We start from the raw sequence: 27,122 nt of genomic DNA, 5'->3' as shown, positions 1-27,122 counted from the left end.
TTTAGGAAAGGAAAGGGAGCCGTTTCTACAGTTTCCAGACAGATAATCTAATCATCCAGTCACATGTTGCTGGGGAAACAAACAGCCTCCATCTGCAGAACATTCAACAGTGGAGGCCTGGGCAAGGGGCCGGAAAGGGAGACAGCGATCGACCACACATTCGCTCCATAAGACGCACAGACATTGCCCCTTACTTTTTAGGAGGAAAAAAGTGTGTCTTATGGAGCGAAAAATACGGTATGTGTGGGCATGCCCAAGGGAGCTTTGGGCGAGAGCTTCTGCAATGGGCGTCCTCCATCCCACCTGGTGAGCCACCTTTGAAACACAGCAGCCTTCCCAAGCTGCCTTGTGTCATCATACAGAAGAGGCCTTCTGCTTACAAAAGAAAAGCTCTGAGCGATGTGTGGCAAGAGGTTAGGTGTTTTCCTATCAGTTCTATACGTCTTCCTTCAAGAGCATTTGAAGTTCTAATTCTTCTTCTTTTTAAACTCCTCAGTTATGCTGAGTTTTCTTTCAAGATTTTAATTTCTTTTTTTAAAAAAAGAATCTACAGTATTTAATGCATACTGAGTTTCTGAGATTAAGTCCTTGATAATAATGTTATGTTAGATTAAAAAGCATGTATCTTACTGGATAGCCCCAAGCTATTGCATCCACCTAAAGTAGTTTTTTGGATTCCATTTGTTGATAGAATGAATCTTCTACCAGAGAATGATCTGAAGGCATGAGACTACTATCTTGCTGGAGCCAGGCAGGTTTCTGATAAGTGCCCAGATGGTCACTGCTTAGGAATTGCAAATACACCACCTCGGGTTCCATAATGGAGGAAGGGCAGGATATAAATGCAATAATAAGAAAATAAAAATGTAAAGATACTTTTCAGCCTTATTATATTAACAACTCAGAACTAAGAAAGCCTCAAAAGTTCCTTTAACTCACATCCTCAGCTATAAAAACTTATGGATTAAATATCACTCAATCAATCTTTATTACGGTCCAGAGACCCAACAAATCGTTACAAAGCAATGCACAATTCAGACAGCCTACCTCCAGGTTAAACAAGCATTTTGTTCAGACTTAAAGATAGGGATCATTGGTTCTTGCAACCGATAAAAAGTGGTTTATCCATTAATTATGAAAAATCTAAAATTTTAGTATTCGAAAGAAACTTCTCCCGGTCTAAATGGGTGCTGGATGGCCATAACCTTGAACAGATCAAATATGTCATCCAGCAATTAACTACTGAAGGTTTAGGTAATGAATCTCCCAATTAAACAAATTAAAGCTTGAAACCCTACTTTATAAGGGTTTTTTGTTTTGTTTTTTGTATACGAGTATTAATCTTCTTGTCCATACATATGTCTTGTGTTGAGGTCAGGGACTTCTGCAACTTTTCAAGGATACTTGATAGAGGGCTTGGTTCTTCCACAGACCTCACATGCTTTGTTTTATTAGCTCGGAACTAGTTCAAAATACAAAGCTCAGTTCTCTTGCATAATTCTCTCTCTCTCTTTCTCTCTCTAAATTTTAATTTGTCAGCATTATGCTCTGGTTTGCATAGGAGTTGCCTCTCCTGGATATTTTCTTTTTCTGTGCATCTGGGCATGTTATTGTGTTCTTCCTCTGACTCAACCCTAATCCCTCTCCCTCGCTCCTGCTGAGGGTGAGGGAACTACAACTGTGCATGCTCGGTGGGAGGTGGGAAAAAGTGCACTTACCAGCCTCATATCACCAACATTGTTAGTTGGTTATTGCATTAATGCATGAAGGAGTTAATACCATAGAGTAAAGTGTTCTGCCAGGCTTAGCTATGTCACTTCCCCTTTACCATGGGAGGAAACAGGTAATCAAGCCTTTGCCTGCCCCCCCCCCCCAGTCTACCTGAAAATTCAGCATGTGAGAAGGTCTGATCTGGTTGCTCCAGCTCAGCAGCATGGCTTTCACCAGCCTTTCTCAGGTTCCTATACCAAAAGTTTAGGAACTTTTACCACTAAGCTACATTTTACTGCCTGTGCAAGTTTTTTGACTGATGTATGGAAAGGCGCATGAATCTGACCTTTGGAGAATTTGTAAGTAAACCCCTTTTTTAAATTTACCAAACATGTGGTCTTTTCCTATGCTAGGGGAAGAGGGAAACTTTGGAAGGAACTCTTAAAGGGGACAAGTTTGGAATTTCTTTATAAATTACTTGGATGACGGAATTGAGGGGATGCTCATCAAATTTGCAGATGACACCAAACTGGGGGGGGGGGGCATAGCTAATGCCTTAGGAGACAGAATCAGAATTCAGAATGACCGTAGCATATTGGAGAACTGGGCCCAGGCTAACAAAATGAATTTCAGTAGGGACAAATATAAGGTTCTGCCCTTAGTCAGGAAGATCCAGATGCACAAATCCAGATGCACAAATATAGGATGGGGAACACCTGGCTTATTAGCAGTACATGTGAAAAAGGATCTAGGGTCTTGGTGGACCACAAGCTTAACATGAGTCAGCAGTATGATGTAGCAGCAGCAGCAGCAAAAAAAGCTAATGCTGTTCTAGGTTACCTCAACAGAAGTATAGTGTCCAGATCAAGGGAAGTAATAGTACCACTCTATTCTGCCTTGGTCAGACCACACCTGCAATACTGTGTCCAATTGTGGGCACCACAATTTAAGAAAGATGTTGACAACCAGGAATGTGTGCAGAGGATGGTGACCAAGATGATCAAGAGTCTGGAAATTAAGCCTTATGAGGAGCGCTTGAAGGAGCTGGGTATGTTTAGCCTGGAAAAGAGGAGACTGAAAGGAGATGTGATCGCCATCTTCAAATACATAAAGGGTTGTCACCAACCAAAGGAGGAGGGAGCATGCTTGTTTTCTCTTGCTCTGGAGGGTAGGACTCGAACCCATGGCTTCAAGTTACGTGAAATGACAAAACATTCGTAAAAACTTTCTGACAGTAAGATCTGTTCGGCAGTGGAACAGACTCCCACGAGAGGTGGTGGACTCTCCTTCCATGGAAGTTTTTAAGCAGACCTTGGATGGCCATCTGTCATGGATGCTTTAGCTGAGATTCCTGCGTTGCAGGGGGTTGGACTAGATAACCCTCAGGGTCCCTTCCAGTCCAAAATTCTATTATTCTAACACATTTTTTTTTGTTTTTTTAAAAATGATATTTATTGAAAAAAAGAATTTTTTTTAAATCACAAAGAAATAAGAAGACAAAGTTACAAAGAAAAAAGACAAAAACAGAAAAAGAAAAAGAAAAAATAAAACCATCATTTTCAAATTCTCGAATTTCATTACCTTCTTTCCATGACCTCCTCCTCCTCCCATCTCTTGTATCTTGATTAATAATTGTCACAGCAAATCCTTTCCATAATTCATAATATTCTGTCCTTACATTACCTTACTCTATTTTCATCTTATCTTATAAAAAAACCTTGAAACTTAAGACTTAAGTCTTATTTTTACCAGCTTCTCATAACCATAACCTGTTTACCTCATTCTTTAAACATTTTTACAAGAGCCAAGTAATTTCATTTCAACATTTTTCCAACGTTCATAAAACATTTCTGATAATAAAAAGAAAAAAAAGAATAAAAACAATCCAATCTTCTTCCAGCGTCCCCTCTCCCCGGTCCCGGGATTGTCAGTCCTTTTTATTTAACCCATTAGTCTGGCACATTAACCTGGTGATCTTATATCTGAGGCCTTCAAATCTCTTCCATGTCCCTTCCGCAGCTCTTCTTCATATTATTCTAACACATTTGGAAGGGCATATCTTAACATTTTTGCAGCCTATATTTCCATGCTTTACTTTGCTGCCTATTCTGTGATTTTCAATCTCTCCTGGGGTTCTCTCACCAAAGTATACTTGCCCCAAACTTGGAGCTTGGCATCCAGGAATTCTCTTCCTTTTATATTTTTCCCCCTCAAACCAACAGAAAAATGGGGAAGGGAATGGGCTCTTCTCCTTTGCTTCTGACCGGCGCTGCGTTGGGCAGCTCTCACAAAGCTTGTGTGCACAGTGTCACCGTATTTTTTGCTCTATAGGACGCACCTGAACATAGGACACACCTTGTTTTAGAGGGGGAGAACAAGGGAAAAAAAGTCTCCCCCTCTCTGCTCAGCGCCCCTTCAGCGAAGCGGCAGGAGAAACAGAAACATTTCTCCTCCCGCTTCGCTGAAAGGGCGCTGCGCAGCTCTCCCTCTCTGCTGAAGCCAGGAGAGTCTTGCTCTCCTGGCTTCAGGAAAAGGAACCCGAAGCCTCTGGAGCGCAGTGGGAGCTACCGCTGCGCTCCGGAGGCTTCAGGCAGCTATCCCTGAAGCCTGGAGAGCAAGAGGGGTCGGTGTGCACTGACCCCTCTCACTCTCCAGGCTTCAGCGAAAGCAAGGCGAAGCCTCCGGAGCGCGGAGGGAGCGCTCCCTCTGCGCTTTGGAGGCTTTGCGTTGCTATCGCTGAAGCCAGGGAGCCTGCATTCGCTGCATAGGACGCACATACATTTCCCCTTTATTTTTGGAGGGGGGAAAGTGTGTTCTATAGGGCGAAAAATACGGTAGTTGAAGCCATGAAGAGCAAGGGAAAGTTGAGCTGGGGAAGACTGGCAACTGCTGCTGCTTCTCCTTTGGACTGAGACTGTGGATGGTGTATTTGCTAGTTGGCATGAACATCCATGCATATGGATGGGCTCTGCCAGAAAGGGCCAGGGTTCATCGATCTGCCCGGACACTGAGGTCCAGCGCCGAGGGCCTTCTGGTGGTTCCCTCACTGCGAGAAGCCAAGTTACAGGGAACCAGGCAGAGGGCCTTCTCGGTAGTGGCACCCTCCCTGTGGAACGCCCTCCCACCAGATGTCAAAGAGAAGAACAACTACCAGACTTTTAGAAGACATCTGAAGGCAGCCCTGTTTAGGGAAGCTTTTAATGTTTAATAGACCACTGTATTTTAATACTCTGTTGGAAGCCTCCCAGAGTGGCTGGGGAAACCCAGCCAGATGGGCGGGGTATAAATAATAAATTCTATTTTATTCTATTCCTGCCTCCACTGGAGACTGGTGAACCAGGATGGCACCTCATATCTCTTCTTCCCTCCTTCCCTATTTACAGACTTTATGGGGTGGGAGGAAACTGGGCAGTGTTGCCAACTTAACCAAACAAATCTAGTTCGATCAATATTTCACCTCCGCTGAGTCCTTGTTTTTCATCAAGTGTGTGTTGTGTTTACTGTGATGATTTGGTTCCCCCGCCTGTGGACATGTTTGTGTTTTTTGTAAACGAGTCACATCCCGTGATTTGCTTCATCACAGTGAGGTGATATAAGACGAAGAGTTTGAGATGTTTGATCCATAGTATTGTCAGAGCTGCCTTCTTGGCAACACATCTCATATCACAACAAGCTTGACTTTAAACCAGGTGCAATCTACACCTCCCTGAGCTCAAACAGAGAGAAGAACAATGGTATTTGTACCAACCATTGCAGAAATAATACAGTCTTAATAAAATAAGAAAACTGCTTTAGCCTCAAAATTGAATTGGGAGATAAATTCAGCTGAGTGAGTTTGGAGAAGGCATTTATTACAATATATTTAGATTTTGGTCAACACAGTTGGTTGTGAGTATGTTGAAAAACACCAAGGTGAAATCTACACACATATAAAAAAAAGGTTGTGAAAGTGCTTTTTTTAAAAAGTTTTGAAAAATACATTGAGCTTTGCATTGCTCATTGTTGCCATCTAGTGTCAGATTAATATCTTGCACTTTACAACACATTTAAAACATTTTATTTGCAGCTGGGTAGCTGAGTCCCAAGTAAGCAAGGTGCTATCTTTCCCTGGGCTATTAGTGCTGGAATTATGCAAGTTTTCAAGTTTCATAGAATTCTACATATGATCCTGAAATAGTGGTACCTGCCCGATAGAGCCCTATGTAATTCGAAAGCTTTCATATTTCCACACCAAAAGTCCAATTATATCGCCTGGGAAATTTTCTCTTTCTTTTGAATAAGCAGGCCTTGTTTCATAGACTTCGGCCACCTGGTGCGGGTGTCACTTTTAGGAATGCAGCTTCTCAAAGAGGACAGAAATATCTCTCCTTCCCATCTCCCCCGTCTGTTATTGCAGTAGGCAGTATAGTGATTTCCTCACAATTTTGCGAATGCGGCGAGATTTGAACTGGGGATTTTGAAGCTCACAGTCTTGTCTCTGCTTGCATGACTAGTTTTTCTATTCCTGCCTTGCTTCTCCATTCTCTGCATACATGCAGGCCAGTTATGTGTCTGTTTCCTTTAAAGTAAGGCCTGATGAGCTTAGTGGGATTTAACTGCTAAATCTCTGTCTTTCTCAGAGCTGATGAACAATTTGATCACCCAGAAGCCTGCATGAAGCTTAAAGTATGCTAAATACTCGGCTTTTCATTGAAGTCTGAAGCGAAGCTGCTTAATTGCATTCTTCAAAATCTGTACTTGATTTGTGGATTGTCCCCACTGCCGCTACCACATTATTTGGCTTTGAAGCCTGGTATAGAATGTTGACCCCAAATTTATTGTCTGGAGTGGGGCTCTGGGCTCATGTCCCAAAAACTTTTAAATACCTAGCAAGGCTCCCTCCAATCAGATGAGAAACGGCAGTTTCAGATAATGGGAAAGGGTGGGGCGTGGGTCTGCCATGTGCAAACATTTCTGAGGGATGCAGACATCACCCACTGGCATGAGAACTGTGTCATCTAGAAATGGATACCTGCCCCCTTGCAAGTACAGTGGTACCTCTAGTTACGAACTTAATGCGTTCCGGAGGTCCGTTCTTAACATGAAACTGTTCTTAACTAGAGGTGTGCTTTTGCTAATGGGGCCTCTTGCTGCCGCTGGCACACGATTTCTGTTCTCATCCTGGGGCAAAGTTCTCAACTCGAGGTAACTCTTCCAGGTTAGCAGAGTTTGTAACCTGAAGCGTTTGTAACCTGAGGCGTTTGTAACTCGAGGTGCCACTGTATCGCCTTTGCTAGATCATGGTAAAGGTGCTTTGCCTTTCTGGTGGAAATTTGGCTGCTGTGAGGCGGAGAGGACAGGAAATTTCCCCTTAAACCAGGCATGGCCAAATTTGGCCCTCCAGATATTTCAGGACTACAACTCCCATCATCCCTAGCTAACAGGACCAGTGGTCAGGGATGATGGGAATTGTAGTCCCAAAATATCTGGAGGGCTGAGTTTGGCCATGCCTGCCTTAAGGTAACTTAAAGATAACACCCTCTTGTGATCCAAGCCCAATTGTGGACAATGCCCTGCTTCCCCAGTAGTCCTCTCACGTGCTCCAGAAAGGCTTTTGGGGAACTGCCAAGGGAGAGACGGGCAGGGAACTTTCCTTCCATGAACTTTAAGTCCTTCTCCCCTCCCCACCGCATGAGTGGATTGGGTTGGAAATGTGTTCCATTTGATCATTCTAGCACGCGTGGAAGACTCTACATCCTAATCACATGCTTATCCTTGCATGCCACTATATATAAGAAAGAGGTGACTATTTATGTGTTATAATCAGTGCTTTTTTTTCTAAAAAAAATATGTTTAGGGGTACTCTCATTTAGACTCAAAAAAAATCGCCATTTTATAGTTCAAAACGGGGAAAATAAATACAGCAAGTGGACAAAGGTACCAAGAACATGCAATACCTCATATTACACAGCTCCCAGTGACTTCCACATGGGCATGAGGTTGTGTGCACTAACATCTTCCCGACTTTCATCAGTAAAAACACCACATATCCACATCTCACACTGCTTCACACATTAAACGCTCGCTTCCGCCTGAGGCACAGGAAACACCGGGAACGGAAATGAGGCCGCCATCGGAGGTAGCAACTGACAATTCACCGTGCTAGAGAAGAATTTTTTCAAAAAATATTTTTAGTTTCCTCTCCCGTTAGATTCACAAAATGTTTAGGGCTATGTGTCCCACCCAGAAAAAAAGCACTGGCTATAATTATAGATTATTACACCGATAAAACTGTTTTTTAAAGCATGCTGGGAAAGAGGCATTTTTTCCTGCTGCCATTTGATTAAAAGAGAGAGCAAGAGAATTGCTCAAACCTACCAGGCATGTGAGCTCAGGACACTAGAGCATGGTGGCATGATGCCTTTGCGGCAGATGGCCTAACTCAGCAGGAGTGTAGGTCACCTGTTTTAACCTTGTTTTCTCACTCTTTTCTCACAATAATAGGCAGTCAATGAAAGCTGTTGCCAGTTTGTTTGCTTTTTAATGATTTCAGGCTGCCCGAGGCTCGAGACCACGGTTTCCATAATTTCGATTTTAAAATCTGTTCCTACTGTATTGTGATTCAAACACGGCCCCGTGGTTTTCACACAGCATTCTGCAAACCCCTGTGATCCTGCAACGAGAGCATCGCTGGGAGCAGGCAAGCTTCCCAGTATGACAGCCTGTTCACCAATCGCCATTTCCAAACTGGCAGCAGCAAAATTGCTGGGAATGTCCTAAGCGGTGGGGTGAATCCCAACAATGCTCGCATGCGCCACGCATTGCATGAGTTGTGCACCCTCCAGAATCTCTTACAACACACAGCGCTTCCTCAACAGGAAAGTCTGCATGGAAGGTGTTCTCTGTGTTAAAAACCACAGAGTTGTGCAATATTATAAATGTGTTTTCTAACCCCACCCAGAAGTTTGATCCAGTTTCTTCAACCTGTGCACATGTCAGAAAGTAATAATTTGTGGCGGCATCGCATTGAGTTCAGTCTGTGTTTGAGGGGTTCATATTGTTCTCTTCCTTTTGTTTTGTTTTGTTGTTTTGGGCGGTTTTGTTCTCCTCTCAACTGTACAGGACGAACAAAGGTCGGGACATAAAAACTATTAAGTCTCTGCGTGTTCTGCGAGTCTTGAGGCCTTTGAAGACCATCAAGCGGTTGCCCAAACTCAAGGTATTCTTGCTTTGACTTGTGATATTCCCTCAGATGAGTCACCTTTGTTCAGAACAGACCCCCCCTGAGCAATGTAGGGCAGTTGCTGCCTTTTTCGTTAAGAGTATACCTACCTGAAGGAGTGTTTCCACCCCCATCATTCAGCCCGGACACTGAGGTCCAGTGCCGAGGGCCTTCTGGCGGTTCCCTCATTGCGAGAAGTGAGGTTACAGGGAACCAGACAGAGGGCCTTCTCGGTAGTGGCACCCGCCCTGTGGAACGCCCTCCCTTCAGATGTGAAGGAAATAAGCAGCTATCCTATCTTTAAAAGACATCTGAAGGCAGCCCTGTTTAGGGAAGTTTTTAATATTTAATGCTGTACCGTTTTTAACATTTGACTGGGAGCCGCCCAGAGCGGCTGGGGAAACTCAGCCAGATGGGAGGGGTATAAATAATAAATTATTATTATTATTATTATTATTATTATTATTATTATTAGAGAACACTTGTTCTGCTAGCATAACAAAGAGCAATGGAGAACAGGGATTTCATCCCACTAACGCTTGCGTAGAATAGGAAGATTTGGCAGGTACAGTTCAACCAAATCTGGATTACCAAGTTAGTTGGTGTACATATCATTTTAGCTGCCATGGCTGCTTCCCAAGGAATCCTGGCGACTGCCATCGGGTATGACAGACCCCTACCCCATTTGCAAAACTACAGTTCCCTAGATGGCCTTGCAGTGACTGTTTAACACTTGCGGTGGAAATATATGTCCTTTTTTTTTGCAGCGATGAGAGAAGCTTTACCTGCTCAAATCTCTCTTTTTGATATAGCTCTTACAAGAGCCTCTGTCACTCACTGCACTGCCAGAGACGCTGGTTAGGCCTGTTCTTCCTTGATTTGCACTTTCTGTACATGCTGCTTGCCTTGATGCGAGTGAAGAAAATGCTTTGACAAAGGAGGCCATTTGTGTCCATGGTTGCTTTTCCCTATGATGAATCGCACCCTTTGGGTTTGCCTCCCCTCTCAGGCCGTCTTTGACTGCGTTGTAACTTCGTTGAAGAACGTCTTCAACATCCTCATTGTCTACAAGCTCTTCATGTTCATCTTTGCGGTCATCGCCGTTCAGCTCTTCAAGGGCAAATTCTTCTATTGTACGGACAGTTCAAAAGATACAGAGAAAGACTGCATGTAAGTAACACTGCAAAGCATCTAGCCTTGCATCGTGGCACAATGACACTTACCTCTGGTTGGGCGCCTTTGCAGGGTGGCACCAGCATCAGCCCAGGATCCGGTGGGTACACTGGAGGTAAGGGTTTCCCCCCAACCTGGGTGAACCCTTTGACCAATGGCAGGCAGGTTGTGGTGCTGGCCCTCCCCCTGAGGTGGATCACACCGAGCCGGCAGACTTTGCCCCTATCCACTCCATGGAGAAAGATAGATAGATGATAGATAGATAGATAGATAGATAGATAGATAGATAGATAGATGATAGATATTACTGTTTTACAATTTCAGATATTCATTTTACATTCTTAAGATACCAGTGACTTCCCTTCTCTTTCCATGGTTCATTTTACATATCTTAAATCCCTGCATATTTTACAAAAACTATACCATTCAGTAGTCCATTATTGCATCTATCAAGACTTATTTACATGGTTGAATTTTTCTTAGTGCTGCCAGCATTTTCAGCTGCACACAATTATTTCCCATATATTCAGGAAACGTTATCCAATCTTCTCTAAATGTATGTTCTTCTTGTTCTCTTATTCTATTTGTCAAGTCTGCAAGTTGTGTGTATTCTGTCAACTTAAGTTGCCATTCTTCTTTGGTTGGGACCTCGCTTGTTTTCCATTTTGGGGCTAAAAAAATACACAGGCCAAAGTTGCTGCATACACAAATAACCTTTTCTGACACCTGGGGATTTCATCTTGAATTATTACCAACAAAAAGGAATCTGTTTTTTTGGGGAAGGTAATTTTAAACATTTTTTCCAATTCATTATAGATCATTTCCCAATACTCTTTTACCCTTTAACCCCATGGACATTTAAACCCGAGGGCCTTCTCCAGGTCCCCGTCCAGTTCATCCCTTTCAGATCTATAGTTCTATGATGCTATGACCCAAGGTCCAAAACTCCTAGGAGAAGCATGGATTCTTATCCTCATTTTTCTTTAGAGCAGGAGGCTTGATCTTCCTCTGTCGGTTTTATATTCCTTCAGGTTGCACTAATCCTACTGTGGTGGAGCAAGGACGGACACCCAGGTCTTACCTGTAATCTCCCTGCTCTACACCACACCTGGATATAAACCCCACTGCAAGACTCAGACTATCTGGGCCTGTCTCAGTTCCAGAGGGCGCTGGGAGGTCTGTTTTTGGAGTGAAAGAGGCTCATAGGGGAGGGAAGATGAACCATCCTGGAATCGGCTGCCTGCCACCCTGTAATCCTCTCCTCACTACTACCTGCACTTCTGCCCCCACCTCAGCACCCTTCTGACATTAAAAGCCTGGGCGGTGTGAGAGTGACATTGGGAGAAAGACTGTGGGGAGGTGATTTGCAACCAGGGGGAGGATTTCAGAGCCTCCTCTCCCTGCGTGCTGTGTTCCACACCTGATGACTCAAGGAATCATCCACCCCCCTGCTTTGGGCAGGACCAGTTTTAACAAAGGCTGCCACCACCACCCAGTATTGTCCCGCCTTTGGTTGTCTTCTTCCTGCTTCTCCCCTTTCTCACTCCACCTGCAGCTGCTGGGTGACCTTGGGCTAGTCACGCTTCTCTGAAGTCTCTCAGCCTCACTCACCTCACAGAGTGTTTGTTGTGGGGGAGGAAGGGAAAGGAGAATGTTAGCCGCTTTGAGACTCCTTCGGGTAGTGATAAAGCAGGATATCAAATCCAAACTACTACTACTACTACTACTACTACTACTCTTCTTCTTCTTCTTCTTCTTCTTCTTCTTCTTCTTCTTCTTCTTCTTCTTCTTCTTCCTCCTCCTCCTCCTCCTCCTCCTCCTCCTCCTCCTCCCATTTGTGGGTCCTATTGCTAATCATTTCCTCCTGCATCTTTTATAATAAGCCAAATTTTTTACATCTCCATTATGTCCAAAATTCACCATTAAACTATAAGTGTTATTCCAGTCCTGCTAACAATCTTAACTGTTTACAATGGTTTTTAAGATAAATTATATTTTCCCCCATTCCTTACTGGTCTTCCTGATTTCTGATTTTTTTTTGCCAATTCGGCATAATCCATCAAGTTGATCTGCCATTCTTCTCTGGTAGCGACTTTATCTTCTTTCCATCTCTGGACCAATAGCATCCCAGCAGCTGTGGTCCCATACATAAATGGTCTTTTCTGCTCCCTTGGGGTCCTCTTTCTCACACTTACTTGGCCGAGTCAGGACTTAAGACCCCCCTTTTAAGGAAAGAAAAGGAAAGAATCAAATGGCCCCATATTATTATTGTCATTATTATTATTTATGAAATGTATGTACCACACTTCCTTGAAGGATCACAGGGTTGTTTACAGTATCGGCTTAGACCTCTTTCACCCTGACAGTGTGGCAGCGAAAGGCTAATCGCCATCTCTCTCCATCTTACAGAGGCCACTATGTGGACCACGAGAAAAACACAATGGAAGTGAAATGCCGAAAATGGAAGCGCCATGAATTCCACTACGACAATATCATGTGGGCTCTGCTTACCCTCTTCACTGTCTCCACCGGAGAGGGGTGGCCGCAGTGAGTATTTCCTTTTGCCCTTTCCAGCGAGGTTAGTAGTGGAAGCGTTTGAGCTTAGCCTTAACTAGTCCAAAACATAATGGAACGCCTGGCACATTTATGTTTCAGTGTCAAAATTAAAAATTCCTGATGTGTTTTTATGAACTATAGTTGTTGTTGTAAACCACAATGGTGCTTTTTTACACGGTGGCATATACCGTATTTTTCGCCCTATAGGACACACCTTTTCCCCTCCAAAAATGATGGGGAAATGTGTGTGCGTCCTATGGGGCGAATGCAGGCTTTCGCCTGAAGCCTGGAGAGTGAGAGGGGTCGGTGCGCACCGACCCCTCTCGCTCTCCAGGCTTCAGGAAGCTACCCACAAGCTGTGGGAGCCCAGCACGAAGTCGCACAGCTCTCCCACGGCTCGCGGAGAGCTGCCTGCATCCTGAAGCCTGGGGCGTGCTGAGCTCAGCGCGCCCCAGGCTTCGAGCTTCACGCAGCTCTCCCACGGCTTATGGAGAGCTGCCTGCAGGCTTCGGGCTTTGCGCAGCTCTCTGCAAGCCGTGGGAGAGCTGTGCGACTTCCCTGTTCTGGGGGCTGGGGTCGGGGGAAGCTCGGGCTTCCCACGCCCCAGCCCCGCGCCTGGGGAAAAAATAATTTTCCCCCTTTATTCCCCCCCCAAAAAAAACTCGGTGCGCCCTATGGGGCGAAAAATACGGTAAATATTTTTCAAAAATAAATAGATGTGTAGATAGGCTGTTAAACTGGGCCGCACATTATTTTTGTGCAGTGTTCTAGGAATGCTCTGAGGATGGTTGAGCCATCAGCATAGGGTAGGCGATAGCTCAATCAGTAGAGGGTGATGCTCTAAATCTCAGGTCACGGGTTCAAGTCCCATGTTGAACAAAATGTTCCTGCATTGCAGGGAGTTGGAATAGATGACCTGTGTGTTCCTTTCCGGCTTTATGATTCTATGTGACCTTTCTTTCTTTCTTTCTTTCTTTCTTTCTTTCTTTCTTTCTTTCTTTCTGTTCCCAGGGTTCTGCAGCATTCGGTGGATGTGACCGAGGAGGACCGCGGCCCCAGCCGAAGCAACCGCATGGAGATGTCCATTTTCTATGTGGTGTATTTTGTGGTCTTCCCTTTTTTCTTTGTTAACATCTTTGTGGCTCTCATCATCATCACTTTCCAGGAGCAAGGAGACAAAATGATGGAGGAGTGCAGCCTCGAGAAGAACGAGGTAACGCTGCAGCGCAAATGGTGCAGGCCTGTGGTGAGAGAGGGGTGGCATTCTTATTTATTGCTTGGGAAGCTAGGCAGATACTTCCAAAGCATTTTGAACATCTGATTCACACTATTCCAGTGCTGGCTAGAGGTATCTCATGATTACAGTGGTACCTCTGGTTGCAAATGGGATCCATTCTGGAGGTCCGTTCGCAACATGAATAGAACGCAACCCGCAGCGGCGCGTCTGCACACATGCAGGTTGCGATTCGCTGCTTCTGTGCATGCATGTGACTTCATTTTGCGCGTCTGCGCATGCATGAGCAGCGAAACCCGGAAGTAACCCTTTCAGGTACTTCCGGGTCGCTGCGGGACGCAACCTGAAAAAACGTATCATGAAGCTAATGTAACATGAGGTATGACTGTATAAGTTGGGAAGGGGATACTTTTGTGAGTTTGCAACAATACAGTAATTAGAAATGGGGGTAATAATTTGGATGCCAACTGACAGTCTTCTTCTTCTTCTTCTTCTTCTTCTTCTTCTTCTTCTTCTTCTTCTTCTTCTTCCAGAGAGCATGCATTGACTTTGCCATCAGTGCCAAACCCCTCACACGCTACATGCCACAAAACCGGCACACCTTTCAGTACCGGGTCTGGCACTTTGTGGTCTCCCCATCGTTTGAGTACACCATTATGGCGATGATAGCACTGAACACTGTGGTTCTAATGATGAAGGTGAGGAGAACCTGGGGCGACATTGACCGGCTTCCTGGCAATTACAGTGATCTGGCACAACCAGAAAGTTAACGTTTGAGCATGGTTGCCACCTGGGAGATGCCTTCTCTTCCCTCCTGATTCAGCTCCTTGGCTAGAAAACAAAGCAATTGAGAATTGTGAATGATGGGAAGAACCTGAGCAGCATTTCACACAGGTGGGGAACCTGGTGCCTTCCAGGTGTCATTAGACTACATCTCCCACCAGTCCTGACCGTTCGACGTAGAGCTTGGGGATGATGGTAATGGGAGTCTAGTAACACCTTGAGAGTCAGAGGTTCCCCACCCCTGGACTAATTTGATTGTTCGCATCTCTCTGTGGTCTTGGGCAAAAGGTTCTTTCCCAGCCCTGCTCCCTAGGAGTGCCAGGGATGGAAGATGGACCTTCTGCGTGCAATGTTAATATCAAGAATTGTCTTCTTATTGATCTTATGTAAGTTACTCTGGGAGCCTTTCCTGGCTGAAGAGTGGGTTAAAAATGCATTAAATGAAAAAGAAGCATATGCTCTACCTCCAAGCAATGGTTTTTCCACATTTGGGGATGCAACTAAGGATCACTTTTATCCTATACAGTCATACCTTGGATTTCAAACGCCTTGCCTGCCAAACAAATTGGCTCCTGAATGCCCGAAACCCAGAAGTGAGTGTTTGGTTTCCGAACGTTCTTTTGGAACCCGAACGTCCAACACGGGTTTTGCGGTTTCCAATTGGCTGCAGGAGCTTCCTACGGCCAATCAGAAGCCATGCTTTGGTTTCTGAACTTTTTGGAAGTCAAACGGACTTCTGGAATGGATTCTGTTCAACTTCCAAGGTATGACTGTATTTTGGATGGACGTCTCAAGTCATTTAAGCATACATACGTTAACTTAAATATTTAGTGTGTAAATGTGACCAGCGCTTATTCTCAAGCATGGATCCTATGCACATGTATACAGGAAGCCATCACTTCCTATGTGTCCTTGTCAAGTGTGCAGTTTTTGTCGAACCTGAGCTTACTGCCATGCAACGTGTGAAGCGTCTACCTACAGCTTTTGCTGTTCGCTAATCTGTTTAGCAATAACATCATAAGACCACACTTGATGTGTGTTTCAATTGTGCTTTCAAGTGTTTTCATAACTTCCCCTCATATGCGCATATATATATGTGCAAGCGCACACGCACACCCCATCAGTTATATTCTCATAGGTTGTGTAGCAACTGCCTTTCTTCTGTGCTACTGGCAATTAATTCCACAGGCCTTTATCACTTCCCACACTTTGTAATCAGAATGGATGTCCCAAGCAGCTTCACAGTGAATAAAAAGCCACAGAGAATGCCAAACTGGGTAAAGATGTGTTGATGGATCTCAACCATAACTCTTGCTATAGGTAAAGGTAAAGGGACCCCTAACCATTAGGTCCAATCGTGCCCGACTCTGGGGTTGTGGCGCTCATCTCGCTTTATTGGCCGAGGGAGCCGGCGTACAGCTTCCGAGTCATGTGGCCAGCATGCCTAAGCCGCTCCTGGCGAACCAGAGCAGCGCACGGAAACGCCGTTTACCTTTCCGCCAGAGTGGTACCTATTTATCTACTTGCACTTTGATGTGCTTTCGAACTGCTAGGTTGGCAGGAGCAGGGACCGAGCAACGAGAGCTCACCCCGTGGCGGGGATTCGAACCACCGACCTTCTGATCGGCAAGCCCTAGGCTCTGTGGTTTAACCCACTGTGCCACCCGCGTCCCATAACTCTTGCTACCAGCTGCCAAATCAGTGAATTCCAGGGTGACGAACAGGAACAGAACTTGCTGACAAGTAACTTGATTTTTAGTTAGCTTTATTATATACAGCAGAGTAAAGCACAGCTTTGTACAAGTTACTACATACACAGACGGGATTCAAACTCCTACTCCAAACTCAACACTCCAACAACAAAACTGCTGTGTCTTACTGCTTATAAGGAAGAACTTAGCCAATCACCACCTGTTGCTAGGCTTCCCTGTCTCCAAGCAGACTTCTCATGTAACCTGTTTAACTTGGCTTGTTGCCAACCCACTAATGGTTCACTCCAAAAACTGCTCATACTCAATGTCTCAACAAGATGTTCAAACAAACCAGTTCTGTAGAAGCTGGGCATTGTTATTCCAAATCAGAGAACTCTGTGTGTGGATGTTTCACTTGATTTATCCAAGACGTGTGGAGTTTTGTTTTGCTTTAGTTGCTAACTGAATTTTGCATCCAAATTACACATGGGAAAATATAACCTCTTGGGTGATTGTTTTAATACAAGTGGGACCCAGGATATTCTGACTCTTCTTTTCCTTCTCTCTTTCTCTTCGCAGTACTATTCTGCTCCCTACACCTATGAACTAGCTCTGAAGTACCTGAACATTGCTTTTACCATGGTTTTCTCACTGGAATGTGTCCTGAAAATTATAGCTTTTGGCTTTCTGGTGAGTAACAGAGTTTGTAGGGGGTGGGGCGATGAGCTTTTTGGTGATGGTGATTTGCATCAAATAAAAATGCCCTGCACTGCTGGATCATATCAATTGTTTTTATCGAGTTAGTTAAGTAGCGTTTCTCCAACTTGCCCAAGTTCCCAGAAGTTTGAAGGAAAGCTATGACAGATGTGGCTCTTCTTTGCTCCCTGGGTATCCTACAAACTGGATGCCAGATTCTGGAGGGATATATTTCATGAGGTTTTTGGTCCATTGTGCAATATATTTGACATGTGTTTAGTTACTGGAATCTGTGAATGAGAATGTGTGTGGTCTGACAGTGTTGAACTGGGATCTGTAGGATCTCAATAAAAATCCCAGCTTTGTTTTAAGACAGGCTTCCTCAATCTCGGCCCTCCAGATGTTTTTGGCCTACAACTCCCATGATCCTTAGCTAGCAGGACCAGTGGTCAGGGATGATTGGAATTGTAGTCTCAAAACATCTGGAGGACCGAGGCTGAGGAAGCCTGTTTTAAGAGATTCCTGTAATCTCTTGTCTATTTTTTCTTCTTTATTTCTGTCTCTTTTTTCCTGCTTTTCTTTTTTCTCATTTATCCCTATGTTCTTAGTGTATGTAGATCAATGTTTTAGTTTCCCCTCCAAAAAGATATTTGATATTAAGCTTTGCATTTCTCTTTATAAATCCTAATAATCCCCCCAAATTAAATTCCTTATGTTGCCATACACACACACACATTTTTATTGACTTTTTAAACATATCATTTCCAACAATCATTTAACATAAATTCTTACCTTACACAATATTTTAGACTTCCATCAACAACCTCTGAAGATTTTCCGTTCTTTAGCACTTATTCTGCATTTCTTAATTTCTCTATTACTTTTAATTATCATTAAGTAAGTAATAATTCTCTTAATAATCTTCCTTGCAATATTTCACATAATCCTCCTTACAGAACTTCTTGCAGTCCTATTAGCGTAATCTGTTCATTACAATTGCTTTTTAGATCGTTCAAATATTTACTCCAGTCTTCTAAGAATCTCTGGTGTTGCAGATTTTGAAGTCTTCCTGTTAATTTGTCTAATTCTGCATAGTCCATTAATTTCATTTGCCACTCTTCTTTCGTTGGTAATTCTTCTTGTTTCCATTTCTATGCCAACCTTACGTTGCTTTGGCAAAAAAGGGTGGCATATCCATTCTGACCCTTTTTTATAATAAATATTTATTGAATTTTCACAAATTATAAAAACACACATATTACACAATACAAACATACACACACAAAAACAAACAAACATGTATAATTTCAAATCCTTTTTTTTTTCTTAAACCTTACTTCACCGACTTCCCCATACCTCCCCTTTCTGCATTCCAATTTCCAAATTTGTTTCAGCAAATCCTCCCCCTTAATTTTATCCAATTGTCTCCTTTTCTTTTCTTTTACTTAATCTTTTTCAGCTGTAATCCCTTACTTTCTATAACCACAACATTTTAACACTCATTAATTTTATAATATTTCTTAAGATAAATTTTAAATTTCTTCTTCTGCCGTCTCTTTCCCCTGGTCTCGGATTCTGCCAGTCATTTCAGCCAGTCCCATGTAGTATTCTGACCCTTAGCTTTGGGGTGAATGTTGTGCTATGCCCCTCTTTGATGTGGGTCCACAGGATAGAACAGGAGGCGCTGTTCCACCAACTAGAATGAGAGCAAACCCACCAAGAATGTGAATTCCATCAATAAATATAAACCAGTTATGGTGAATGTACCTCATACAAATGTATGCTGTCCCTTGTTCATGGGATTGGTTTCAGCTTTTCTTCGTACAGGGTGAGTCTTTTACAAGTGGCCCCATGGAACATGTGTACTCTTTATCCATGGGGCCTCTTTTAAAGGACTCACCCTATATTTGCTGTTACTTGGATGTTCACACCATGGTTTATTCTTCCCCCTCCCCCCGATCTTCCCTCAGAATTATTTCCGCGACACCTGGAACATCTTTGATTTCATCACCGTGATTGGCAGCATTACAGAAATTATCTTGACGGACAGCAAGGTGAAATTCTCCTCCTTTTCTATTGCTCCTCCTTTGAGGGAAAGTTTTTATTGACTGGTGTTTTGAGGTACTGTATTTTTGATCTTCTGTTGGAAGCCGCCCAGAGTGGCTGAGGAAACCCAGCCAGATGGGCGGGATATAAATAATAAAGTATTTTTTTATTATTATTATTATTATTATTATTATTATTATTATTATTATTATTATTGGAATTCAGGGCACAGAGATAGGTGTGATGCTTTTTGGCTTGCTTTTGTTTAAACTGTTTGATCTCTCTCCATCTCTCTTTCTCTCTGTGTCTATTTGAAAGCTGGTCAATACCAGCAGCTTCAACATGAGCTTTCTGAAGCTGTTCCGGGCTGCTCGTCTCATCAAATTGCTTCGCCAAGGTTACACCATCCGCATTCTGCTGTGGACTTTTGTGCAGTCCTTCAAGGTAAAAAAAATGGCTGACCGCTCATCTCCTTCCCAAGATTTGTGAATTAAAAAACTCAGACTTGACATACAACTTCTCAGGGCACCTTTTGCTCTAAAGGTGGTCCGTGCTGCAAACCAAAGAATCCATCATCCGCTAAGCGCATGTTTTGGGGGGAGAGGAGCTGTTCCTATGCAGTGCCTGCTAGCCTGCTCCCTAAAATATCCCTGGTTTACTCATTTCTATGTATAGGGTGTCGACATTCTGCATGTGCAAATGGCTTTGGATACCGATTACCGTAGGTCTGTAAATTGCCATATAGCATATATTCAACACAAAAAACAGCTGGACATATAAAGGGCCCCATTACCTTCAGTAGCTTAGGGCTTCATCAAACCTAAGCATGGCTTCTGATTGGCTGCAGGAAGCTCCTGTAGCCAATCAGAAGTTGCAGAAGCCACGTTGGATGTTCAGCTTCCAAAAATAGTTTGCAAACTGGAACCCTCACTTCCAGATTTGCAGCGTTCAGGAGCCAAAACATTTGAGAACTAAGCTGTTCAAAAACCAAGGTACGACTGTATATGCCACCTTGAGTTCTTTGGAGGAAAGTTGGGATATAAATGCAATAAATAATAATAACAATAAAAGCCACCATTTTGCTGTAGCTCCAAGTAACTCTGAAAGTGAGCTAACTCACCAGATTTCAAAGGAAAACAAAATGCTTGCCTTTTTGTTTGTTTGAGCTTATTATTTGAATGATTTTTTTATTTAAAAAAATGCCGGTGTTAAACAACTTGGGCACCTCAATGTTGTTTAACATTGTCTTTTTGCAGCCAGCTTGCAAAAATACAAGATATTTTAAATAAATGATGTGCATTTAATACAACAAAACCTTTCATTGTCTGCATCTTTCAGGCCCTCCCCTACGTCTGTCTCCTGATTGCAATGCTCTTCTTCATTTATGCCATCATTGGGATGCAGGTAAGGCGCCACCTGAAAGACCTAAGACTCTGTGTCTGGCAGGTAAAGGAGCTAGAGGCTGTTTATGAGGTTTGAGGACAGAACATATTGATCATGAATAATAACAATAATAGTTACCATTAGGTGCTCAACTGATGATGATGATACAGTGGTACCTCTGGTTATGTACTTAATTCATTCCAGAGGTCCGTTCTTAACCTGAAACTGTTCTTAACCTGAGGTACCACTTCAGCTAATGGGGCCTCCTGCTGCTGCCGTGCCACTGCCGCACAATTTCTGTTCTAATCCTGAAGTAAAGTTCTTAACCCAAGGTACTACTACTTCCAGATTAGCGGAGTATGTAACCCAAAGTATTTGTAGCCTGAGGTGTTTGTAACCCGAGGTACCACTGTAATAATAATAATAATAATAATAATAATAATAATGATAATAATGATAATAATAATAATAATAATAATAATAATAATAATAATGATAATAATAATGATAATAATAATAATAATAATGATAATAATAATGATAATAATAATAATAATACTTTATTATTTATACCCCACCCATCTGGCTGGGTTCCTCCAGCCACTCTGGGCGGCTCCCAACAGAATATTAAAAACACAATAAAACATCAAACATTAAAAACGTCCCTAAACAGTGCTGCCTTCAGATGTCTCCTAAAAGTCAGATAGTTGCTTATTTCCTTGACATCTGATGGGAGGGCGTTCCACAAGGCGGGCGCCACTACCGAGAAGGCCCTCTGCCTGGTTCCCATCAGATGTCAAGGAAATAAACAACTATCTGACTTTTAGAAGACATCTGAAGGCAGCCCTGTTTAGGGAAGTTTTTAATGTTTGATGTTTTATTGTGTTTTTAATATTCTGTTGGGAGCTACCCAGAGTGGTTGGGGAATCCCAGCCAGATGCGTGGGGTAGAAATAATAAATGATGATGATGATGATTATACCTGCAGAGCAGTTTCATTTGTCGTCTGACCCTGATTTGTTCAATCTGGTATTCAGCCATGCAAACTAAATGAGAGATTGCCCCTTTAAAAACAAAAAAAGGAGTATAGAATTTACTCTACTTTTCATGTGAAGGACTGCTTGCCAATTAGCATGATCTGGAGCAAACCCTCCCTTGAGCGGCAAACAGTTTGCAAGAGGCTTTCCTTTCCATGGAATTAATGCATATTTCCGTTGCCCCATGTTTGCGGCAAGTCAAAGAGACTTTGCAGGTTTCTGGCACCCTACGAAAACCTGTTAACCAGAGACAAAAGTAGCATAAGTGAACACACCGTTAGCAGTGATGGCATTTTCACGCTGCCTTTCGTGTCTCTGGCTGAAAAAAGGCACAAACCTCTCTTCCTCCATCTACAATTATCTCCCTTGCCCTAGTGCCATGGGACTTTGGAGGAAGTAAAATAAAGAGGTAGTCAGGACTTTGTACACTTCGTATAAACCCAACTGGGAGATTGCTGTATTTGTCGTTGTCAAATCTTCTCCACTGGGTTTTCATTTCTCTGTGCCTTCAGGTTTTTGGGAATATCAAACTAGATGAAGAAAGCCACATTAATCGCCACAACAATTTCCGCAGCTTTCTGGGCTCACTGATGCTTCTTTTCAGGTAAACGGACTTTTGACACTCATACAAGGGTTCATTCCAATGTTTTAGGTTAAAATGTGACACTGCCTTTACCAGTATGATTTCAAAAGGTTTTTGGAAGCTGTTCTGACAAATAATTGACTACCCACCTACTTGCTGCCAAGCTGAAGGAGGGCATCAGTAAAGTTCCCCTTTGGGCAGCTTACCATTTTGGACTCACAGGTGTCCATGGAGGCGCAGGTTAATTCTGTGTCCAGGGCGGCTGTCTACTAGCTCCATCTGGTACGCAGGCTGAGACCCTCCCTGACCGCAGACTGTCTCTCCAGAGGGGTGCATGCTCTGGTTATCTCCTGCTTGGACAATTGCTATGTGATCTGTGTGGGGCTACCTTTGAAGGTGACCTGGAAACTGCAATTAATCCAGAATGCGGCAGCTAGACTGGTGACTGGGAGTGGCTGCCAGGACCACATAACACCGGTCCTGAGAGATCTGCATTGGCTCCCAGTACGTTTCCGAGCACAATTCAAAGTGCTGGTGCTGACCTTCAAAGTCCTAAAAGGCCTCGGTCCAGTATACCTGAAGGAGCATCTCCACCCCCATCGTTCAGCCCGGACACTGAGATCCAGCGCCGAGGGCCTTCTGGTGGTTCCCTCATTGCGAGAAGTGAGGTTACAGGGAACCAGACAGAAGGCCTTCTCAGTAGTGGCGCCCTCCCTGTGGAACGCCTTCCCACCAGATGTGAAGGAAATAAGCAGCTATCTTCTCTTTAAAAGACATCTGAAGGCAGCCCTGTTTAGGGAAGTTTTTAATATTTAATGCTGTATTGTTTTTAACACGTGATTAGAAGCCGCCCAGAGTGGCTGGGGAAGCTCAGCTAGATGGGCTGGGTATAAATAATAAATTGTTGTTGTTGTTGTTGTTGTTGTTGTTGTTGTTACCTAGAAAGGAAGTTTGACCCCAAAGGGCTTTGTGGACAATGTGTATTGTTTGTTCTAGCTGAACTAACAGGCAGGATTTACAAGAATTTGGATCTCCTAATGAGTTTGCAGCTGTAGTCACTTCCTAACTTTTGACTCCAGTTAATGCGGGTGGCGATGTGGTCTAAACCACTGAGCCTCTTGGGCTTGCGAATCAGAAGGTTGGTGGTTCAAATCCCCATGGCGGAGTGAGCTCCCGTTGCTCTCTCCCAGCTCCTGCCAACCTAACAGCTCGAAAGCACGCCAGTGCAAGTAGATAAATAGTTACCACTGTGGCGGGAAGGTAAATGGCGTTTCCGTGTGCTCTGGCTTCCGTCACGGTGTCCCATTGCACCAGAAGCAGTTTAGTCCTCCTGGCCACATGACCCGGAAAGCTGTCTGTGGACAAATGCCAGCTCCCTTGGCCTGAAAGCGAGATGAGCGCCACATCCCCATAGTTGCCTTTGACTGGACTTAACCATCCAGGAGTCCTTTATCATTTTTTTTTTACCTTAATGCCCATACATGGTAAAACTTTTCATTGCCAAAGCTGGAGACACAGCTATCCTGCTAGAATGACCACAACTACATATAATTAGCATCCCATGCACACACACCCATTGGCTCTAATTATCAATTATGTTAAGTGTCCTCCCTCTCGCCTTTCTAATGGAATGTAATCAAATCAATAAGTTAATAATGACATAATGACATCCTATGCTCAATTTTACGTTTACAGGATTTTTTCCCTTTTCAAAGTAAGCTCAACAACTTTGAGCTGATCCTCAAAAAAGGGGCTTTTCCCCTTTGCAAAAGAAGCTGCACAACTTTGAGCTGAACCCCCCCCCCACAAACGGGGCTTTCCCCCTTTCGTCCTCTAAAAACTAGGTGCGTCTTATGGTCAGGTGCATCTTATGGAGCAGAAAATACGGTACTGCTGGAATCAAATCACAGTCTGCTCCGATGTGGCAGAGGTTGGCTGATGCCAGAAGCAATTAATTGCGAGGGATTTGGTGAATGAAGCAGTAAACTTGCAAGATGTGTTTGTTCTGCGTGCAGGAGTGCCACAGGGGAGGCGTGGCAGGAGATCATGCTTTCATGCCTGGAAGGGAAAGGATGTGAGTCGGACACCACAGCAACATCTGGGCAGAACGAGAACGAGCGATGTGGCACAAATCTGGCATACGTATACTTTGTCTCCTTTATCTTCTTCTGCTCTTTTTTGGTGAGTCCCACTTCCCTTCCCCTTTGCCCCTAATGGAATCCAGAAGGATCCTCCACATGGAACAGAGAGAGAGGATTTCGCTGTCATTGTGCCACATGCAGAAACCTGCTTGGCAGTATTTTTTTCTCTTTTTCTCCATCTATTTATATTCCCTTCTGCTCTCTTCTGCTTACCCCCGTTCCTTGTTGGATGGATGAGCCTGTCAATTTTGGTTTCTCTCAGTTCCTCATCTTTCCAAACTTAAAACTTGGATTGTAGTATTTCCACATTGGTTTGTGTCGTTTTTTTTAAGGGTCTTGTGAAAAATAGGTCGGGATCCTAGTTCACATTTCTCCCAACAGACACGTGTTTGTTTGCAACTTTCCCTCAATGCACACAGTTTTTTGCAGGCGATTTCCCCTAATAACATACCTTTCTCTATGCTGTTTTCACTAATATATGGAATTTAACCACATGTTTCCCCAATGAATGCTTTGGTTGAATCACAAAATGAATTATGAAATATGAATTTCAAAGGATGGCCACATATTGTGTGGGGACTTATAAATTCGGTAGGTTTGCACTGAAATGTGAACTGTGCCAATTTCTCTCCAGACTCTCCTTGTTACACGTTCTTCTTGTTTCCTCCTTCCTTAAGATGCTCAATCTCTTTGTGGCTGTCATCATGGACAATTTTGAATACCTGACTCGAGATTCCTCCATCTTGGGACCGCATCACCTTGACGAATTTGTCCGGATTTGGGCAGAGTATGACAGAGCTGCGTGGTATGTAGGCACCCCCTGTTTTTAAGCCCTCTGCAAAATCTGTTTAGAAATGATGCCCAAGACAAACAGGATGGAAGGGAATTAACCCTTCAGGCTCCAAATGTGCCTATGAGAAGCCCCCTAGAAGTTGCATTGGAAGACGTTTTGCTTACCCAAACAATGCAGAGTTTGAGCTGGTCTGAATTAAAGCTCAGGTTTTATTTATTAATATTTTCTAAGGTCAGGGTTTTCTGCATTTTTGTGAGTCCTATAGTAATGGTTTTGTGAGCTGCCTCTGGGAATCCCGTGAAAAAAGAGCAGTTTCCCATTTCATGAAGCAGTTGGGTTTGCCAGAGATGCACCCATGTTTCTTGCAGCAAACATGCCTGATGTGAATGGCAAACAAATATCCTATACTAAGCGCACCGAGGATGAGGCGTGGTGTGATCAGAGCTCTGGTGTGTGCAAGATCGTTTGAAATTATTATTTTTTTGCTTTTATTGTGGCATCTTTTTGGGTCCGCAGCATGGAGGTTGCAAACAACTCCTTGCAAATACTTCCACATCTGAGTGGCCACCCTCTGGCTAGTGGTCTTCACTACTCCCCTCATCCCCCCCCAAAAAAAAAAAGTTTCAGGCATGCTTCAAAAAATAATGTTTTCTAGAATGTTTCCCATGAGTGTTTCAACATACTTGCCTGACCCCAGTGTCCCAGTAGGATAGTGCTTAGCCTGAACTGGCGTTGACATTTGTTTGCCACCACAAGTAAGCTTTTGAGGCCACAGACTTCCCGTCAGAGAAATTGAAAGCCTTTTTATGTTGATCTTTCTCCAAGAACTGGCTTGGACCTCCCTGAGATCCCAGTCCTTTTAAAATCAGAGTGAATGTTCACATCTCTAGAAAAGCGATGGGTCCTCTCTGGAGCTCTTGCAATTCTGGAATCTCCCTAATTGCTGTGAATCTGCCTTTGCCTACCTGAAACCTAGTTTTATTGTTTTACCTGAATTCAGCTAGTTTGCTGTTATCCTGATATTATTAGTTTATGGTGCGTGACCTTTTGTATTTTTTCAGCCATAGTTCTTTCCAATCTTTTTTCAAAGAGGGCCAGATTGGATGAAGTGAAGGGCCGCGAGGGCCAGGTTGTTGAGGGTTTTTTAGGATTTTACCCCATGAAATGAACTGCCACAGGGGCCGGAATAAACTGACCGGCGGCCCCTGAAATGAACTTTGGATATGCCTGATGTCAAGCCTTGAATGTAACACAGAATATGGGTTATAAAGAGCAGTTGATATTGATTATCACCTTTGAAATCAGAGCTGAAACACAGAGTCAGGAAAAATTCTCAAGACTGTAGCTCTCATTAGGCTATTCCACTTTGCCATACACATTGGAGGTTGTACCTTTTAAATGTCCCCATATATAAAAGATTTCTGCACATAGAAATCTAGAATATCAGGAACTATTGCCTTAATACGCTACATTTGTGTATGTGGCTATATTATTATTATGGAGGATCATTCAAACATATGGTCCCTTACCTTCAGCCTGAAGTGGTAAATACCAGCAAAACCCATCACACACAATGAAGGATTCTTGAACCCACCTTTAAAAGTAAACTGACCCGATTTACATTTCCTGAACTAATTCATGAATTGGAATGCAGCTATCCTTTGGTTTTTACACTTCTTCAAGTATTTAGTCTCAAGAAAGTGCCAAAATTTATATTTTAGGCTCAAGTGGATATAAAAATGTGCATTTTGAATTAAGATGTGTACAAAAAAAATGCATGTCTTAAAACTTTGTTTTCTTGTGGTGGTGTTTAGTTTTTGGTTTTTTAAAGCAGAATATTTCAGTAATGGGAAGCACTTTGCATAGGCAATTTGGGCAGGCATATTTTTAGACCAGTCTAAAAATGTTTTTAAATAAGTAAGTAAACAAATATTGTGGCATTGGGTACCCATTGGCAAGAGCCTACTTATCAAATAGCACAGCCATGGGGTACCTCCAGTCCATATGCCTAAATCAGGTGCGGCAAGGCTCCTAAGCCACACCCACCTGTCCCACACGTGACATCATATGTGATGTCATAGATGACATCATAGTAG

The 27,122-nt window shown here is 43.4% G+C and overlaps 1 protein-coding gene across 1 annotated transcript in view; it reads left to right on the top strand.

Annotated features, from left to right (window-relative positions):
• Positions 1–27,122, top strand: part of CACNA1E (calcium voltage-gated channel subunit alpha1 E) — a gene marked incomplete at its 5' end in the record, with an annotated part of 230,218 nt that overhangs the window by 154,484 nt on the left and 48,612 nt on the right. The window contains 12 exons of the mRNA XM_082227021.1: positions 8,812–8,908; positions 9,921–10,081; positions 12,494–12,631; positions 13,652–13,853; positions 14,408–14,572; positions 16,928–17,038; positions 19,015–19,098; positions 19,409–19,534; positions 20,429–20,494; positions 22,022–22,113; positions 24,108–24,273; positions 24,911–25,038. Of these exons, the coding sequence (XP_082083147.1) occupies positions 8,812–8,908; positions 9,921–10,081; positions 12,494–12,631; positions 13,652–13,853; positions 14,408–14,572; positions 16,928–17,038; positions 19,015–19,098; positions 19,409–19,534; positions 20,429–20,494; positions 22,022–22,113; positions 24,108–24,273; positions 24,911–25,038 (1,536 nt within the window). The remainder of the gene's footprint in view (positions 1–8,811; positions 8,909–9,920; positions 10,082–12,493; positions 12,632–13,651; positions 13,854–14,407; positions 14,573–16,927; positions 17,039–19,014; positions 19,099–19,408; positions 19,535–20,428; positions 20,495–22,021; positions 22,114–24,107; positions 24,274–24,910; positions 25,039–27,122) is intronic.

Source organism: Podarcis vaucheri, assembly GCF_965113315.1.
Source record: "Podarcis vaucheri genome assembly, chromosome: 6".
Classification (NCBI taxonomy): Eukaryota; Metazoa; Chordata; class Lepidosauria; order Squamata; family Lacertidae; genus Podarcis; species Podarcis vaucheri.
The sequence above is the reverse complement of the archived record's forward strand: the minus strand, read 5'-3'. Positions and strand labels throughout refer to the sequence as shown.